This window comes from Periplaneta americana, chromosome 7, assembly GCF_040183065.1.
Source record: "Periplaneta americana isolate PAMFEO1 chromosome 7, P.americana_PAMFEO1_priV1, whole genome shotgun sequence".
Lineage (NCBI taxonomy): Eukaryota > Metazoa > Arthropoda > Insecta > Blattodea > Blattidae > Periplaneta > Periplaneta americana.
The window spans coordinates 9,352,755-9,372,636 of NC_091123.1; the positions used below are offsets into that span (position 1 = coordinate 9,352,755).

Below are 19,882 nucleotides of genomic sequence, written 5' to 3' on the forward strand. Positions count from 1 at the left end.
CATTGTTATATAAAATATGGGACATACACCTTTCATTAGCTAATTTTATCCTCTAATGTTTTGCTATCGAACATGAATATATATCTTCTAAATTCCGTTTGTTTATAACGGGAAATTTTACTAATTTTTGTGCGCATAATTTTTATATGTATATCGTTCACATCTCTTGATTGACTTTGGCGTCAATTACTGTGATAATAATTGCAATGTATGTAAAATAACTATAATAGCTTAAACAGAATAAATTATTTAAAAGTCACATTACCTGTTTAAGACTTGTACACGAGATATTTATTTCCCTCTTCAAGAACGTACTTCCCTTATTGTATCATAATTTACGCTACTTATGTATGTCCTGGAAAATAGTTTCATAAATATGAAGATGTCTCCATATAATTATTACAGTATTTAATAGTCACAATATTTAAAAAAAAATTGAAATTGATTGTATATTATTGCCACTTTCCACAGTTACGATCATGCTGGTTTTGTCGCTAATGTTGGCCTTTCTGTACCCGCCAATTTTATTGCCAATGTCTTGTTTGATCCTGTTTCTTTCCGAGTAGGAGTGCAATTAGGGAATGTTTACAGATTTCTAGTTTTTCACAGCTTGGTTGTTGAAAATGTCATACCAGTTGTCAGAAGGATCTCTTGCAGTAAGATTTACTATGCATATTAATAACATTGGTTTATTTTCTTAATATTTCAATGCTTCATAATATTGTACATTGTTTACTCTCAGGTCATATTGGCTGGTGGCAACGTAGAAGACCCAGTAATGCAAATTCTGGTAAGGAGATTAACAGTATATATTTTTTTCACCTTCATCTCATTCAGACGCTAAATAACCTAAGATGTTGATAAAGCATCATAAAATAACCTACTAAAATAAAAAAAACTTGTCTACAAGGCACTAGGAGCATTCGATGTAATAAGTATGAACGAAGATTGCACTATTTAAGAAAATAATAACGGTTAAAATTCAATATCTACCGCGCCTTTTCCCATGCGTTGAAAGAAAGTACCTGATAACTCCGTAGCACTTCCTATTTTCCACACTTTTCGCTCACTCTCTGCATCCAGATTTTAAGCAGTAAATGGAAAGTCAAGCAGTTTATCCTCAGACCAGTATGCATACTGTATTCCCTTATTTTAGGTTGTCATGCATATGAGAGTTGCCGGCTCTTATAAATACCACATGGGCTCACTTAGTAAAGTGAATATGATTTTATTTTCAGCACACGTGTTCAACGTCAAGAATTTCTTTTGTTTCTTTCTTATTATTCATTACTTACTGTTTACATATATGTGTGTGTGTATATATATATATATATATATATATATATATATATATATATATATATATATATATATTTAATACCGAGTCCGTAAGGGCTACCCTCGATGGGGGGCAGTTAAACATTAACTTGATCAGTGGGCCATGTTTAGGAATTAGCAGGCTTTAACAGTTTGTAATACAAGAGAACATCATTTTTGGTTCAAGCAAATCAAGCTTTCAGGTATAACTTCTGTAAAGTTGATTTGAATAATTTTGAGGGAAAAATTGTCCCGGGGCCGGCATCGAACCCGGGACCTTTGGTTAAACGTACCAATGCTCTACCAACTGAGCTACCCGGGAACTATACCCGACACCGATCCAACTTTTCCCTCTATATCCACAGACCTCAAAGTGGGCTGACAACCGTCAAGCAACCAACATTGAGTGCACACTAACTCTGTGTGACTTTAATTGTGGTTTTCTGATAACGAACAGTGACATTTTTGGTTGCTAGTCATTGTAGCTTAAGGTGCAAATACTCATAACCCTCAAAATGTTCGAAATTGAGTTTATGGCACTGTTGAATTCGTCTAAGTGATGCGCATCTACCAAAATTTCAGTACCATGTAAGCCAGTAATTAATGACATTTTTTTTGCTCTTCTGTAAAATTACGATTTTGTGGGATAGGAATATTTGCACCTTAAGCGACGATATGCCAGTTTTAAAGTATTTGCCAATAATCTAAGGAGGAACTTTGAAGTTATTATCATTTTTCCACAGGGCCACAAGAAGATTGCTGGTACCAGTGCTTCATCAGACCGATTTCGTCTGCTGGTTTCAGATGGAAAACATCTTAACAGCTTTGCAATGTTGGCAACGCAGTTGAATGATAAAGTAACATCAGGAGAACTTTGTGATTTCACAGTGATCCAGATCACACGGTACATCACAAGTATGGTGTCAAATGCAGATAGAGGAGATAAGTACGTGTCACCATGAAATCAACAATTGCATGTAGATACCTATGTTACAAGAGGAAAAATGAAAGCACAGATCTTCGTGAGCTATAAAAATGCTGTTTTTTCGATTAACCATTCACTATGCCCAAACCATTAAAAGTGATATTGAGGTTGTACTTTATGTGCTGTACCATGGTCTTCTTTGTTATCCATGGATATTTTCATTGTCACAATCAATCACTGTGTGCGTGCGTGTGGGTTTTTTTTGGTGTGTGTGTTTTTCTCTCCCTCTCCCTCCGCCTCCGCCTCCCCCCCTCTCTCTCTCTCCCTCCCCCTCCCTCACTCCCCCCCTCTCTCTCAAAAGTTGATATCGATTTTGATTGTTAATACTATTGCATGCTTCGATATTATATTTGCCTCATCAAAGAGACTAGAGTTTTACCTCTGGCTTATTGTGTGAGGTTTAAACTGGACAAAGCATCTCTTCCAAACCGTATAGGTTCTGTGAATGTATGACAGGAATAAGAAGCAATATGTACAATAATTTATTTTGTTTATTTGTTTCTAGACGTGTGATGGTTATACTAGGTGTAAAAGTACTGGCTATGGGAACTGAAGTGGGTTTCAAAATTGGCGATCCTAAACCCTTGAGTGAAAGTGGAGAAGCAGATAAAAATGCTGTTAAACAGCAGCAAACTATCAGACCAATTCAACACAAGCGTAAGTCTTCACAAGTTTCTGTTGTGCCACACTAATCCTCATTCCATACAAGAAGACTCCGCAAATCAACAAACATACCACAATACCATTCCACACCCCAACCACTGATTGGTCCTTTTTCATGTCAGAAAAATGAGGCATACGGAGCAATGATAGATGATGTGACATAACATATAATTATTTTAAACTAACAACCTAACATAAAGCATCGAATGAATGCGGGATTTTTACAAGAATATATTATGGTTCTTACATTATGAAACCTCTACATCAGATAACGAACTGTTTATAAAGGATTTCCCCTTATGATCTCATGATGTTTAGGCCTGAAATACCGGCAACTAGCTAGCCATTATAGCTTGCACTATTACTTTACATATGTCGCAGGAAGTTAACAACACACAATTTAACACAGCACGACACAATATTTTAATACAGCACAAGGAGAAAACAGTAACAGAAACTGATTGATTACCGTTTCCATCTCTTTGTTTGGGTTAGTGTTTTGAGTTCTGATGCACCATTACACAACCTCCTTGATATGTTATCACGCCACATTGCAACTGTAAGCTGTTGATCCTGCCTACAAATCAGATTCAATCTTGACTGTCTTAATTAGTTTTCCAGCTGCTTCAAATATCATATTTCCAGTTTGCCATTAATACTTTGAAAACATATAACAGGCATGCTTCCAGCCAGGGAACTAATTAATGTTGGTGTTCTAGGCACTATAAAGAGGTTCTTAGCCAAAAGAAAGGGCTTCAGACATGTGCATTTGTTTACATGCGGAGTCTTCTTGTGTGGAATGAAGGGTAATTCTGTCTTGCTGAATTGGTGATAATAAAGATTTTCTTCCAGGTTTTGCTTCACTATATTACTCCTACTTTTTTTTTTTATTTTTTTTTTTTTTATTCGTGAAAATACATTTCTTGAATATATCGCACCCTTAAAATAATACTGTTCTAACTACCATAAGTTAGTTTTGAGTAAATGCAAGATTAACATTTCAAAGCTGTATGAAAACTCAGGATTATCAAGTATCAGTATGAGCCCTGCAGACTTTGCACTTGATCTTAGTGGTACGACAGTTCTATTGTTTAATAGAAGATTTAATAAAGATTACAAAACTGCATGTAACTCAAAATTCAATTTTTGGGAGTTACAACAGTATACTAGGGGTGCGATATACTGATCTTTATTTGAAATTTTTCGCTGCCTTCTATTCTATTTATTGTAAACTACGTAGGTAATAATTATTGAAAAAAGATTTTCATACTTTCTGAATTCATATGGTTAGCAATACAAATTTAATTTATTTATTTTTGCAGTGTTAAATGTTAAAACAATGTTGTTGTTCATTGTTTATTAAATAAATTGATGGATATTAGCTTGTAGTCTTCAGGAACTGAAAATAATCCTAAGACAAATGTTCTGAATTCTTTTGTTACACTTCCCCAATTTATTACTGTATAGATTTATGTTTGACTTAAATTCTTCTTAGCAACAGTAAACCAACCGATGAACAATGTGAACAATGCATCATCAGTGCTGGCTTCCCCTGGTGGTAGTGTGCACACTCATCCAATATCCAGTCTCAGTCCTTACCAGAACAAGTGAGTAGCAGAATATTTCTTTTTATAATATCATTGAGCATAATTACATGCATGCAAATATTCAGCAAAGATTAATAAGAAGGTACAAAACTTTACTTCTGTTCTTCAGCCTAATTTCAATACTGGATGATACTGTTGTTGTGCAATCCTATCATTCTTTTGAAACTATAAGGTTTGAACATGCAATTTTCCAACAAAAATTAAAGAGTCAGAAATTAAATTTATTTACTGTTTTTGAGGTTGCTTTTAATACGGGTGATAATATTCTACTTGTTGCACAATCTAATGTTATTTTCAAAACTGCAAAATTATTCAGAGAATGAGTTGTTAATATGCCTGTAATATAACGAAATTAATGACAATATAGGAAAACCAAAGCGTAGCTGTTTTATTCATAGCTTATAATATTACATATAAATATTAATAGTAGACAGTATTACATAATAATTATGAAGAAGATCCCTTTATTGCTTTTATTGCTTGCCTCCCTCTCTTTCCTCTGAAATTTGTTTGTAAAATAACTTACGTATTTTGTGAATATTTTTAGGTGGGTCATCAAAGCTCGTGTTACAAGCAAGTCTCCTGTAAGAACTTGGGCTAATGCCCGAGGAGAAGGAAAGCTCTTTTCAATGGATCTGGTGGACGAAAGTGGAGAAATCCGGGCAACGGCATTCAAAGAGCAATGTGACAAATTTTACGATATTATAGAGGTAGCATATTATACACCTTTCTAAATTGACATATTATTATTTCAGAAAGTTAGCAGTCAGTATACTACTGTGCATAGGGCCCAGATTTTAATGGACTAAAAATCGCATGCAGAGAAAAGAAACTAACCATTACACTACCAGGACTACAGTATCATAATAACAAATAGCATCAATTTAAGGGGACATATACACTTTTGGAAGCCAGAAAAAAAAATTCTTTTTGTTGCATGGACTTTTCCTCAGTATGGTAAAAAAATGTTTAAATATCTCTAATACTTTTCGAGTTACGACATAAAGCTACATCTCCACTGATAAACATTTAACAACAGCATGTTAAATATGACATGTTGAATTTGACAAGTATAGGACATTTCAACTCTGAGTTGACTTAACTTGTTGACTGAGGATGTTGAAGTTAACACTTTTTTTAACGTGTTGGCGTGTTTTCCACCAGCAATGGAAAACTTGTTAAGTCAGTTCATTTGCTCGTGCAGCATCGGTACAGCTCAACAAAGTTCGTATAGTTTCCATGGCAACAACTAACTTCCGATTTCCGGGGCGCATAACTAGGAACAACTCGGTGCTAGCTGTAAGTTGTTTGAAGTAATGGAGTGGACGAAAGAAAAGACGTTAGAATTGTTTAATGCTCTATTGAAAAGGCCTTGTTTGTGGGATGTCTCTGAAAAAATATACAGAGACGAAACAAAAAAGGTGAACAGTTTTAGAGAATTATTATTTAACTGTTTTCGAGAAAACACTGAAAGAAACCTCATTCCTCCGTTCGCGGTATAGTTGGGAACTGCAAAAAATGAAAAAAGCAGGAAGTCTGGGAGCAGCGTGGACGACATATACATGTCGAAATGGTTTGATTTTGAGGCGATGAGTTTCATTAGGGGAGGAAATAACACGAATAAAACAAGAACCAGCCTTCCTTCTCAAGTGGTAAGTTTAATCATATTAAGTAATACAAAATCTAGAAATATTTTGTCAGTTACAAACATTTGCATGGTATCTGAGTGACTTTGAACGAGTGCACATTACAGGTAACTGAACTTTACCAGCATTACTAGGCTAATAAATTGCATTATGTCTTGCAAGATTAAATCATGGCCTTCTATGATTTCACCCTATTCATTTAGCTAAATTAACATTATGACTGATAACTTAATACAAACTAGATATTAAAAAGTTGTATGCTAAAACTCAATATCTTTTACTGCTACAAGTAAGAAAAAACCGCATAGAATACAAGAAGACAAATAGAAAAATTCTTCAAACTAGTGGAGATTAAATCCATTAATCTTAGTACATATCATGAAAAACTACAAACTTTTCAAATAAATTACAGTAGATAAATGGAAACACAATAGAATGAACATTCTTTCAATATTAAAGTTCTTCAACAATCCATAGTGTACACAGTGTATTTCAATAACAGAAGTATAGACAGGTTTTTCCAAGTTACCTGTAATTTGCAGCCAAGCACCTCACTTAACCTAACTGACATTTATTTTAGCAATAGCGTACTTGTCTCTTGTTTATGGAAGTAATTGAACATGTAGTGAATGATGTAATGCAGTATGTAGACGTTATTAACGGTCAGTGAAAGTAAATAAAAACCGTTTTGTTTTTTAATGCGGCAAATTGGTTATTTTACGACGGTTTTTCATCTGTTATGGTTATATAGTGTTTGAATGAGATGAAGGTGATAATGCCAGCGAAATGAGTCCAGGGTCCAGCACCAAAAGTTACCCAGTATTTGCTCTTAATGGGTTGAGGGAAAACCCTGGAAAAAACCTCAACTAGGATTTGAACCCAGACCTGCTTGTTCACGGTCAGGCATGCTAACCATTACTTCACAACTGTGGACCGGAAATATTATACACTGCTAAAAAGCAAGTCGAAGTGTGGTTGCAAAACCTCATGACGAACATAACCTAAACTCACCTAACCTAACTTCTGGAGAGTGAGGGATACCGGTAGTCTAAAGAGGCCTATAGCTGGATGGAAATCACACAGGAAGAAGAAGAGAAATAGTGGATACAAATGGTATCGCTAAAGTAAATAATTATAACCTAACTTTTATTGATCTGCCAAGGTACCATCCCCTGTTCACTTTTGAAGAACTCTTCTCGCACTTTCTTTGTGGAAAGAGTGTTTTTCCTTGGAACCCTCTGTAAAGAACGAAGATCCTCCACTTCTCCTTCATTTCTCCAAGTTCCAGGAACACTGATACCAGTGTCTGTATTTTCAAAGTTAAATAACTCTGGTGGAGAATATATTGCCCTTGATTTACTGTTTCGTCTGTTATGTACTTTCATTACTCCAGAAATTGCAGTATCCACTGAAACTCCCATGGGTTTTCTGAAAACCATGAAAACTGAAGAGAAAATGCCAAAGCATGTTCCCTGTTAGGGGAAATACTTCGTCTCCAATTATAACATTCGGAACAGAATACTGTCTGCCAATTAACAATTAAGGGTGGCAGGTTTACCTGTTGCTTTGGAATAAGTCCTAAAACGATGTATTCCTGAATCCTCTAGCATCTGACATTCTACCTTGGAAGCCAATGTCCACAAAAGTGGAACTGTAGAAAGCATCTATATTAATGCTGGGAGAAAAATACTAGAACTGTGTTCATAATTGAAATACAAACTTCCACAAATGACCTTTAGACATCTACTGACAATAAGAACAAAAATTGTAATACAGAAGAGAATTATTGAGCAAGTTAACTGCTTTAATTATTTCATATGCCAGATATCGTATAATAAAAATAAAGCCATCAACATAAAAATAAATAGATTTAGGCAATTTCGTGGAACATTGAAACGAACTTTAGTTAAGAAAGTAAGAAGAGAAACAATTCTGAAATTTTATAAAGTGATGGCCATTCCACTGAATATGACTGAAAGTTGGACACCCAGGAAAGACCAAATAAGACAAATAAACACTTGAAATGTGGTTGCTGAGGACAGGAGCAGGATACATCCTATCGGACAAAAACTGCAATAATAGCATTCAAACAGAACGAGGAGTAAATAATATGATACAATGAAAAACTACAGAATTAAATGTAAAGAACATTTATTACATATGGAAGAGAACAGATTGTCAGAGGCTATACTACAGTATACTTCACAATGGAAATGTGGAACGGAGATGGAGTGACCAACAATAATAACTACAACCTGGAGGCAGAATGGACCAAAATGGCTCAACTCCTGAAGTCGAGGATGATGATCATCTTGATCTTCCACTCTTGAATGGTGCTTGCAGAACCTCGTTTCTCGTCCATTTCTCCATCATAATGACAAAATTTCATTTATCAGAAAATGCTTGTTCCTTTTCTGTCCGATATTGATCACAAAATGTTTCATGAAACCAAAAACGTAAATATAGACCCGATATATACTATTTATTTGTATTAAATGTAATGTTTGATATTAAGTTATGTTTCTTTTCTTCATACAGGAAGGCGACTCACAGACCACACAATCTGAGGATGGAGAGAGTGATGTTGAATATGATCATCATGATGAGACGAGGGTTAACGAAAATGAGGCTACTGCAAACACGTCATCCTCCACCATTCCATCTACCCCTAGACGCACTGCAAAGAAAAGAAAATTTGATGAGTTCGTCTCTACTGTTATAGAGACAATGAAGGCAATAGCAGCATCAAAGCAGAAACGCCTTTTGCAGTGTGGAAATAGGGATGGGTTTGATGTTTTTGGAGAACTTATAGCTATAGAGCTGCGCCAGATTCAAGATCCAGTGGTCTGTGAAACTCTGAAATTAAATATCCAAAAACTGATACATGATGCGAAGATTGCTCAACTAATGCCTATAACTTCCTTATGTGATAACTGATGAGAGTTGAGATTGAAGATGTGATTGATTTTTAACTAATATACAGGGTGATCCGTAAGTAATGTCATTAATTTCAGGGGGTATTATGTGAGATACTTAAAACAAAAAATTAAATACAATTTTGCTCGTTTTTGCCTCCTTTTATACACTTTCTTTGCAGAACAAAAAGTTACATTTGTTCCGCTCAAATTTCTGCACATTTAAAGGACAAAACTAAAATTCTTTCAATTGCTTATTATCATAGTACACTGCTCTCTTAAATTGACTGAGCATATTAGGAATTAAATCAGTGGCTTTCCCAAAACACATTATGAAATGTTTCATTTAAAACAATTTTTATCTCGAAAAGGAAGCAAAAACCAGCAACGTTGTATTACACTTTTTGCTTGAAATATCTCAAAGAATAACCCACTGAAATTAATTAATTATACTTCATCCTGTATATGCTATACTTATACCAGTTTCCGTGTATTTACTTGTTCACTTAATTGTTATTAACCTTTTCAATTGTCTATCCAATTTCTTAGTCTAAATAAAATAATTATAAAATTATTTATTCCAGTTATTTCTGTAAACATATGTGTCCTTCCAACAAAGATGACATAATTGCTTCACATACTTCAGGAATAATTTTTGAGATCTGTTGCCTGTATACCTTCACTAAGTACATGATACTTGTATAAGAATCTTCCAGAAGACAAGAAATGCAGAGTTATTCCATGGTGCAGGTGAAGTGAAATGGTTGCTTTTGTGTGTCTTTCTTTGATATAACAGGAAGTATTTATGCAGCACTATGTTAAAATCGTGTTCTGACATTCTCAGAAAGTTTTTAAATCCAAATCGATCTTCAACTTTAAGCTCATTTAGAATGTCTTATGCATTGCATCTTTTGCCGCATTCACATTCTCCTTTTCGAGCAAAAGAGGCAATTACAAAAGCAAAGTCCTCTTCATCTTAGTACATTGTTCAAGGTTTGAAAATAAGACACTACAGTATGGGCAAAGAAACTCATGTTTAACAGTGTGGACAAAGTGTAAAATGAAATTAGCATTAACATGTTCAATCAAGTTGGGATGTTAACAGTAAACAGTTTACATTTAACGTGTTGTTAAATGTTTATCAGTGGAGATGCAGCTTAAAATGTGAGACTTTGTCAGTTGATTTGGCCATTTAAATGTGGACAAAACTTATTGTCTTTGGTAAGTTTGTCATTGCCCATAACTTACGTTTTCCAAATCAATTTTCCTCATAACTTCATTTTTTTTTTAGCTAAATTCTTGAAATTTTGCATGCAAATGTATTTCATACTGGAAAACAAAACCTGCCTTTAGCACTTCTATAATTTCAGATTCTTTTTTCATTAATAATTATGTATGTAAAAATAATTAAATTTTACAATTAATGGCAAAAAATATTATTTACATATTTAACTGATAATGGCACGATTTATTAACACACATGAATAAAAGAGAGAAGAAAGTGTTTTAAAATATTCAAAATTGTACATGGATATCAGTGAAAGTAATTTTTCCTGCACAAATTGCACTCTCAATTTAAAAATATAATTACCCTTAACAGAAAAGTTTCTTGGGTTCTGAAATTGTTGATTAACCTAGTGTCTAATCGCTATACCAAATTCTAGTGCAAAATTAATTCACAATATATTAAAAATTAAATTTTGAATTTTACTAAATTTATACTAGCAAAAAGTGTATATACCCCCTTGATAGGAATTAATTTCCAGTTTTTATTTTAATACAGTTTGCTTGTATGCAGGCTTGCTAATCAATTTTCATATAAATAATTATTCCTTTCATTATCTTAAAATGAATGCATGTACCTTAATGTGTTTCTGGAAACTTCTTTTGTATTTATTTTAGGTAAACAGTGTATACCTAATTTCACGATGTATACTGAAAACTGCAAACAAGAAGTTTACCAATATTAAAAATGATTATGAGATGACTTTCACAAATGATACTCAAGTGATCCCCTGTAATGAAGACACGTCTGACATTCCAACCCTCACATTCGACTTCACACCAATCAATAAGTTGTCTGAGATGGACACGAACTCAATAGTTGGTAAGTCAACAAACTCAGTGCATACCACAATAGTCAGTATAATCTGCTGTGTAATCCATGCCCATTTTTAAAAGTCTTCTGTTTTGTGTATCTTGCATTTTCAGATTCCTAATGTCTTTCCAACATTTTTTTTTTTGTCCCCCTGATGATTTCCATTTGTATAATTTTTGCTCCAGCATTTTCAAAAGGTGTTCACGCCAATTTAACTGCTTTCTTTCAATTCTACTTATCTTCATTTTCTGACATGTTCCAGTGTAGAAATTCTTGCATTTCTTTGCAAGTATGTAACCCATTTCTACTACCATGATTTTCCTTTTTAAATTTCTATTTAATACCCAAATTTCACTTTCATATCCCAAAACAGATTCCATCACTACTTTTCCAATATACTGTATATTTTTGTTTCTTTATATGCTTGTACCACCAAATTGAATTTAAACAAGGTATAACTTTTTTTCTTTGTTTCACTGAGTGTTTTAATTTCCCTTTTCCCAAACCTTCAGTTTTATTTGTCATTGCTCCTAAGTATTTAGAATACTCAACTTGCTTTCTTTCTGTTCCTGCATTCAATTTGATACTTTGCAATACTATTAATTGCCAAATATTTTGATTTTTGTAATTTGACCATAACTCCTATACATGTTCACTGTCTTTACTTTTAATTATAAATCGAAGTGATTTTGTGCAATTATCACTTGGTCATCTGTGACATTAAGGGTGAACAGATTTTGATTTCCTAATTTACAGAAAAAAAAAACTAGTTAAAAATGTCATTTTATTCTGTGAGTAAGCTTTTATGAGATTGTAGGTTACCGTAATTTTGTACTATTAAAGTAATTCCCTCACTTTACATCACTTTTCCCCATGTCCCTTGAAAAGTGTAAAAAAAAACTTACTGATGTTCCTAAAAACTTCTTATTAGGATTTTTCTACAATATAGTAATTATCCTTCACCCAAAGAAATTTTCCTTCTCCACAAATCTCTATCCTCAGCACCTTCTTCTCCTTCCCTCTTCCCTCCGCACTCCACTTCAGCATCATCTTCGGTTCATTTTATTCATTTATTGTTCTGCCCAAGGGCAGGTCTTTCACTGCAAACCTATCTTTCTCCAGTCTTTCCAATTTTCTGCCTTCGTTTTTGTCTCCGTATATGAGCCATATATCTTAATGTCGTCCATCATCTGATATCTTCTTCTACCCCGAACTCTTCTCCCGTTCACCATTTCTTCCAGTGCATCATTCAGTAGGCAGTTTCTTCTCAGCCAGTGACCCAACCAGTTCCTTTTTCTCTTCCTGATCAGTTTCAGCATCATTCTTTCTTCACACATTCCATTCTTCTCCATATCCACATTTCAAATGCTTCTATTCGCTTCTCTTCACTTCGTAGTAACGTCCATGTTTCTGCCCCATACAAAGCACTTCACTAGTCTCTTCCTTAGTTATTTTTCTAGAGGTCCACAGAAGATGCTCCTTTTTCTGTTAAAAGCTTCCTTGACTATCATCTTCGGTATTCTTCCATTTTTCATCCTCTTCAAGTGTCCAAACCAGTTTTAATCTTCTTTCTTCAGTTACTTAATAACATTCTTTTCTGCCAAATTAATTTCTCTAATTTTATTCTTCAATTTCTAATGTTTCCTCTTCTTGATTTTCTTGCTGCTCTCTGCCAGAAGTTCATTTCAGGAGCCAATAATTTGTCTTCATGTATTGTCTGATGTTCGAGATTCTGCCCCATATAAATAACACTTTGTACCAATGACTTATAAATTCGGGGTTTTTGTTTAATTTAAAATGTTTCTACTCCAAAGAACGGAGTTCAACATGCCAATTATACTTCTTCCTTCACTTATTCTTTTTTCAACTTCAGCTGACTAAAAACTATTAGATCTGTATTACGTTAATCTTACTCAAATTGTTTCAGATGTCATTGGAGTTTGCAAAAGTAGCAGTGATGTGCAGACTTTGATTTCCAGAAACACGAACAGGGAACTGAGGAAGCGGGATATAACTGTTGTTGACCAGACGAACACAGGTGTGAGTAACTAATGTGACAGACAATGAAAAAGAAGCCAGTTAAGCAATCTATAGCCTCTCTCTCTAAATTGGTATGAAGTACATGCGTGCTCAGTTTATGCAGTATTATATCTTTCTGTAGGTTGTTTTGTCACTCTGGGGATCTCAAGCAGAAGAATTTGATGGAAGTCTTCAGCCAGTTATTGCTGTGAAGAATGGGCGCATAAATGAATTTGGTGGTGGAAGAAGCGTTTCTTTGATGCAGTCCAGTGTACTCCAAATTAATCCAGATATCACAGAAGCCCACAAACTTCGTGGCTGGTTTGATAATGTGGGTTCAACACAAGAACAAGAAAGTATTTCAACCCGCACAGGAGGTGTAGGTGGTAAGTCTTGCGTTTTTTGTATCAATTCCATAATAATACTCAGTTTATCCACAGTCCCTTTAATGTTAGACAATAGATGAAATGTCTTCACTTGTCAAATGATTTGATACGATATATAATATGACATATTTCGTGTCAACAATTACATCCATCTAATGTGGACCTCACAATTTTGTATTCGGTGCCACAATTACATTCATTACAGATATACTTTTTGTAGACTCTCTTATAATTTAGATTCATGCCTCTTACTTACATTCCCTCATTATTGTATCCTACTCTTTCCCTTACATTCATTCACTATTTAATATAATCTCTCACTTCTGCGTCCATCTAACTTCTTCTACTCTCCCTCCTTTAAAGTCTAATGGCTTAATAAATTGAAAATTGACATTTTTATAATTAATTTATTGATCTCCAATTCACTTATTCTAATAATACTTGTTACTATACCATTGATATGCACATCTAGTATCAGGCAGTACATCTCACTTGATGATATGTGTCAGAGAAAGAACAATTGTTTGTATGCATCTGAAGTCTGACTAGTGTAATATGTAGCTAGTCGGCGATGTATGCAATGGAGGGGGAAGGGAACTGGCCACCCTATCACATTATTTCCTGGCCTAGTTGCCTCATAAGTGGTGTGTTATTGGTCTCATTTGTGAGGTTCAGACCTGTGTTCGAACAGTTGACTAAACATCAACCCTAATTTGTCGTCTCTCATTGCTCAAACATTTAAAAAAGATTTACTACACATTTCCAGCATAAGTTTCATTTCTGCTGTGGATAGAGGCTACAGACGTTTTAAAAAAGAGGAGATATAAAGAGTCAAATATAGTTGTGCCAAATAGTGTTTGAAAAGTGGCATGTTTTATGTCTAAAATTGTTAAATTTGTTAAAAATTAAAACAGATGGAAAATTTATAATACCGTATTTGATGTTGTATAAAGTGCATCCCCTTTTTGCTGGTTCTTAGGGAAGAAACTTTATCATTGAATATTATAATAAATTTACAGTATTTCAAGCACAAAGTAATATGTAAGTATACTTTCAACTTTAATATGTAAGTATATTTTCAACTTTAATATGTAAGTATACTTTCGATTTAATCTTCTTTGTCAATACCCAGAAATTCATCTCCAGAGCTAAATGAAAAGTCGCTTGAAACTTCTAATGAGAATCTGAGTCCTCATACAACAAATTGTCCTCTGTACCATTCATTGCATTACTAATGCCATATTTCTTAAATGTTTTAATCTCCACCTCAGTTTTCACAGCATCTCACGAAGCTCTGACCCATTCAACATAAAAGATGCACCCTGTTTTTCAAACCCAATTTTATTTAACGTCCACCTCAGTTTTCACAGCATCTCATTAAGCTTTAACCCATTCAACATATAAGATGCACCCTGTTTTTCAAACCCAATTTTGTTTAACGTCCACCTCAGTTTTCACAGCATCTCATGAAGCTTTGACCCATTCAACATATTAGATGCACCCTGTTTTTCAAACCCAATTTTGTTTAATGTTCACCTCAGTTTTCACAGCATCTCATGAAGCTTTGACCCATTCAACATGTAAGATGCACCCTGTTTTTCAAACTCGATTTTCTTTAATGTCCACCTCAGTTTTCACAGCATCTCATGAAGCTTTGACCCATTCAATATATAAGATGCACCCAGTTTTTGAAACCAAATTTTCTTTAATATCCACTTCAGTTTTCACAGCATCCCATGAAGCTTTGACCCATTCAACATATAAGATGCACCCTGTTTTTCAAACCCAATTTTCAAACAAAAAAATTGTGTCTTATATGCTCGCAAATACAGTATTTAAAATTTACTGGTAATACCTCTGAAAATGAGGGAATTGTTATTTATTACTGTTATTATCATTATTAATATTGTAGGTGGAACTTCTAACTGGATGACACTGAAGGAGGCACAAGAAAATCAGCTTGGTTGTGGAGATAAACCAGATTACTTTTCATGTACAGGAACTCTGCTTATAGTGCGATCAGAGAATTCACTCTACAAGGCCTGTCCCACTCCCGAATGCAACAAAAAGGTTAGCTTACATCATTCATTTACATGCGACTAAATTTGCCTTTGAGAAAATAAGGGTACGTAACTGATATACTGTGCTATTATTCCAGGTTATTGATCAGAACAACGGAATGTACAGATGTGAAAAGTGCAACCGAGAATACCCCAATTTCAAATTCCGGCTTCTCCTTTCTGTAAGTAATGTAATACAAATTGTATTTTTACTTCAAAGACTTGATGCTTAGGTGGTTATCATGCTCGCTATTTCAGTCAGTTCGTGGGTTCGATTCCTGCTGAAAGCATTGGATTTAAAGCTACTAAAAGTCCTATAGTTTGGCTTTATTCAGAAGGTACTAAAGTAGTGTTCTACGTCATACAGTTGCATGGTGGAACACTACTGGGTGTTCATTTCAAAGTGTGTCATGACGTCACTGTTGTTGAGTCACCGATTTGAAGCGAGTTTCAGCTTATATGTCAGAGAAGTTGCCTATTATTCAAGGCATTCTTCAATCTGAACTTGAGAACGTGTATGGTATAACTTGAACGTCGTAGCAACAGATGGCGGTCTGTACTGTCTGTGTGCTACCATAACCTCTTTCGAACTGTGTTTTGCGCCGGCAAGTCGTACGCAGGGTATTTGTTATCATCAGTTGCGTACGGTAACATTCCACAACACAAATCAAATGCTCCGTGTCCATTTTGACCGTCGAAGTTAATGTCAACAAATACGTAAGTAATCGTCTTAACCCTCTCCCCATATCCCGACAGTACATATTTCCAAACAGTTCACATTCCTGCCACTACCGGCGTTACCGTACGTATCAGTACATACTCTTCAGAATGAACGCCGTACTTGCTAGGCAACTTCTCTCGCATTTAGGTAATACGCCTCTGCGGAAGTGTAGGAAGATTGAATTCTCTAGGCTCATCGGCTAGCCACATGACGGCATACAGCAAGCAATGACACACTTTGAACTGAACACCCAGTATTTGTTATGCAAACATAAATAATCGTTGCAACAGAGAGTGTTTCCAAAAAACTTGATTAAACCAGATGTAAAACTGAAATGTTCTGATCAAATGTCATATTTCTTAAAAATCAACCTCTACACAAAGTGACTAATAGAAATACCCAAAATTTGGTAACAAAAACATTACTTACCTTAGTTATATATTGACCTAGTGCTGTTTCCACCATTTTTCTTTTGAGTTCTTGTCATATTTCTGTGGCTTCTCATGAGATTCGACTTGAATTTGTAAATTTCTTCAGAATTTCTCTCTTGTCACCGAATTTTCAGTTTGTGGACTAGGAAGAAAGTGGATCTGGACAGGAAACAGGACAGTACTTTTGTGACAGGCTGAAATGTAGGAAAATCAAAATGTTGATTTCTGCATTGTTGTCAGTCTCATTTAAATATGTTTCATCTGGTGGATGTCATCTACAGCGTTTGTTGAACAGCTGTATATAATTTGACAGATTATAACTCTATCCAACTACGACTGATGATGATGAAACTAAAAGTGAACACAGTCACAGGCGAGCGACCATTATCACTTTGAGACTTCGAGAGCAGTAGGTGCAGTATACACAATGGTTGCATCATCACTATTTGAGTTCTGTCTGAAGTGAAGTACTGTGACATGGAAACTTCAAAATTCAAACTGCTCTGTTATACAAGAGTACCACAGATGGAAAAGAAATAACATAGTGCAAATCTGCTAGGAGAAAAGGGCCTATACCCAGACCTTTATAAACTTGCACCTGACAGCATAGAGTTATGTTGGTAGTGAGAGATGCGACGTTACCACAATGACCAATTACTACAGAACAGCTGACTTAACTTACGTGGAGTTTGGTATTCTGCTTCGTTAATTCAAATAGTAATTCTTATGTAACTGTTCTTTACTGCTGTCGTCTTAGAAGGGCCTGAAGTTTTTGATGTCCGCTGTATTACATTATCTGCAAGAATGGACGGACGCCCTTATAAACAGACAAATTCCTTCTCCTACTCATAAAATTGAAAAGTCATTTGCACCATTCTGATGCCTGACTATTTACGCAAGGATTCTCTCTAGGTGAGTTACCTTTTTCCACAGGGGAAGTGGAGTACCCAGAGAAAACAGTGTGTTGCCTGTACCACGGGCTTATTCAACACAAGTTATACAGTGTTGCTAAAAAGTTTAGGGATACCCATATATTATTTCAGACTTTTCTACTGTCCCTCTACTTCCTTTTTGAACACGCAAAAATGAGCCTATTTTTCGGAAAGCAAAACACTATAATTATCTTACACAAAAATATTGTTACATCATTGCTAGTAGATAACAGATTTCAAATGACATGTATTTAAAGGCTCTTAAACATCATCTTACAGCATTAAGGACATTCTTTGTTCAATACAAATTCCACTTGGACCCACCAGGATTCGAACCAGTGCTAGTGTAGAAAGCCGATACTTCAGTCATTCAGCTAATGCTGCACCAAATGTTAAAAGCTTTAGTACTTTATTGATTACTAAGGAATTTCCCGCACAAACACTTTACTTACATGTGTATGTGTGTACAGGTGAGTTTGGGAGACTTCACAGGCAACCAGTGGATCACATGTTTCCAAGATGTGGCTGAAACTCTCTTGGGAATATCTGCTCAAGAACTAGGAGACCTGCTCAATGATGCAAGGGAATTTCAGCAGGTGTTCGTCAATGCAGTATTTAAAACCTATGTCTTCAGGCTACGCGCCAAGATGGAGAATTATAATGTAAGTAATACTAAATGTAATAGATTGTTGTGGCAGAGGAAATGGTAGTATCCAACGAAAATTGCTAGGACACTTTCTTTTGTTCAGCACACATTCAACTTAAGCAGGGATAGGCATTTACTGGTTCGCGAACTGAAAGTGCTTCGAAACTTCCCGCCAATGCCGAGAGATGGGGCTGTGAATTACAGTGGTCCCTTCGTATGAGTCATTCTGTATCGTACAAATCAAAACAATTGAGGGGGTCAGAAGCAAATGGGTATAAGTGCGCTTTTGTGAAAATGTGATTGAAAATGTTTAAGCTTTCACGGAATTTACGAAATGGAAATATAAAAATTGGAAATTTATCTTTTGAAGAGGAAGAAAAATTCAAATACCTTTGAGCAACAGTAACAAATATAAATGATACTCGGGAGGAAATTAAACACAGAATAAATATGGGAAATGCCTGTTATTATTCGGTTGAGAAGCTTTTATCATCCAGTCTGTCAAGAAATCTGAAAGTTAGAATTTATAAAACAGTTATATTACCGGTTGTTCTGTATGGTTGTGAAACTTGGACTCTCACTTTGAGAGAGGAAAATAGGTTAAGGGTGTTTGAGAATAAGGTGCTTAGGAAAATATTTGGGGCTAAGAGGGATGAAGTTACAGGAGAATGGAGAAAGTTACACAACGTAGAACTGCAAGCATTGTATTTTTCACCCGGCATAATTAGGAACATTAAATACAGATGTTTGAGATGGGCAGGGCATGTAGCACGTATGGGCGAATCCAGAAATGCATATAGAGTATTAGTTGGGAGGCCGGAGGGAAAAAGACCTTTGGGACGGCAGAGACGTAGATGGGAAGATAATATTAAAATGGATTTGAGGAAGGCGGGATATGATGATAGAGACTGGATTAATCTTGCTCAGGATAGGGACCAATGGTGGGCTTATGTGAGGGTGGCAATGAACCTCTGGGTTCTTTAAAAGCCAGTAATTAATGCAATACATTGTATCATTTCAGGATGAGAATCGGCTGAAAGTTACAGCAGTAGAAGCAAAACCACTGAATCTGAAGGAACACAACAGAAGATTAATAACTGAGATTAAAGAAATGGCTGGTGTTGGTAGTTCCGCGTAGAATGTAAATCTGTGTTTAAAAAAAAAAAAAAAAAAAAAAAACATAAACCACACTTTTGAAAAATGTATGTACAAGCATAAGATCTTTACTTTAAAAATCACTTATTTCTTATACATTTAGGTTTTGAAGTTTTTATTTATTTTTTTTTTTAGTGGTAAAATTGGTTGTATTAGTTGGATCATATATATGTATTCCTTCAACCACTCAAAAATAAAGTTGTGTTAATAACGTTTATTCAGTAACTTGCTGTTGTACATTTCTTTCAAGAATACCATAGTTTCCTTTGCAATCCTTTACAAGCTATTACATTTGTGCAGC

At 35.0% G+C, this 19,882-nt stretch overlaps 1 protein-coding gene across 2 annotated transcripts; it reads left to right on the forward strand.

Moving 5' to 3' along the window:
• The first annotated feature begins 57 nt into the window (after nucleotides 1-57).
• Nucleotides 58-19,611, forward strand: RPA1 (replication protein A 70). Of its 2 annotated transcripts, none has more exons than XM_069830262.1 (13): nucleotides 58-656; nucleotides 743-790; nucleotides 2,061-2,263; nucleotides 2,808-2,959; nucleotides 4,461-4,572; nucleotides 5,120-5,282; nucleotides 11,036-11,240; nucleotides 13,159-13,271; nucleotides 13,393-13,636; nucleotides 15,549-15,706; nucleotides 15,795-15,878; nucleotides 18,251-18,442; nucleotides 19,448-19,611. In XM_069830262.1, the coding sequence occupies exons 1-13, from the start codon at nucleotides 624-626 to the stop codon at nucleotides 19,562-19,564; spliced, it is 1,824 nt and encodes a 607-aa protein (XP_069686363.1). In that variant the 5' UTR covers nucleotides 58-623; the 3' UTR covers nucleotides 19,565-19,611. The 2 variants fall into 2 exon arrangements, with proteins under 2 accessions (XP_069686363.1, XP_069686364.1); XM_069830263.1 differs by having other exon boundaries at nucleotides 500-656; nucleotides 4,467-4,572.
• Nucleotides 19,612-19,882: the final 271 nt, after the last annotated feature.

Excerpts from the sequence above, each read along its gene's own strand:
- RPA1 (XM_069830262.1), top strand. The coding sequence starts at position 624 with ATGTCATACCAGTTGTCAGAAGGATCTCTTGCA. Across the intron at positions 2,960-4,460 it reads CAGACCAATTCAACACAAGC|CAACAGTAAACCAACCGATG; the intron begins GTAAGTCTTCAC and ends AATTCTTCTTAG. Across the intron at positions 13,637-15,548 it reads CCGCACAGGAGGTGTAGGTG|GTGGAACTTCTAACTGGATG; the intron begins GTAAGTCTTGCG and ends TTAATATTGTAG.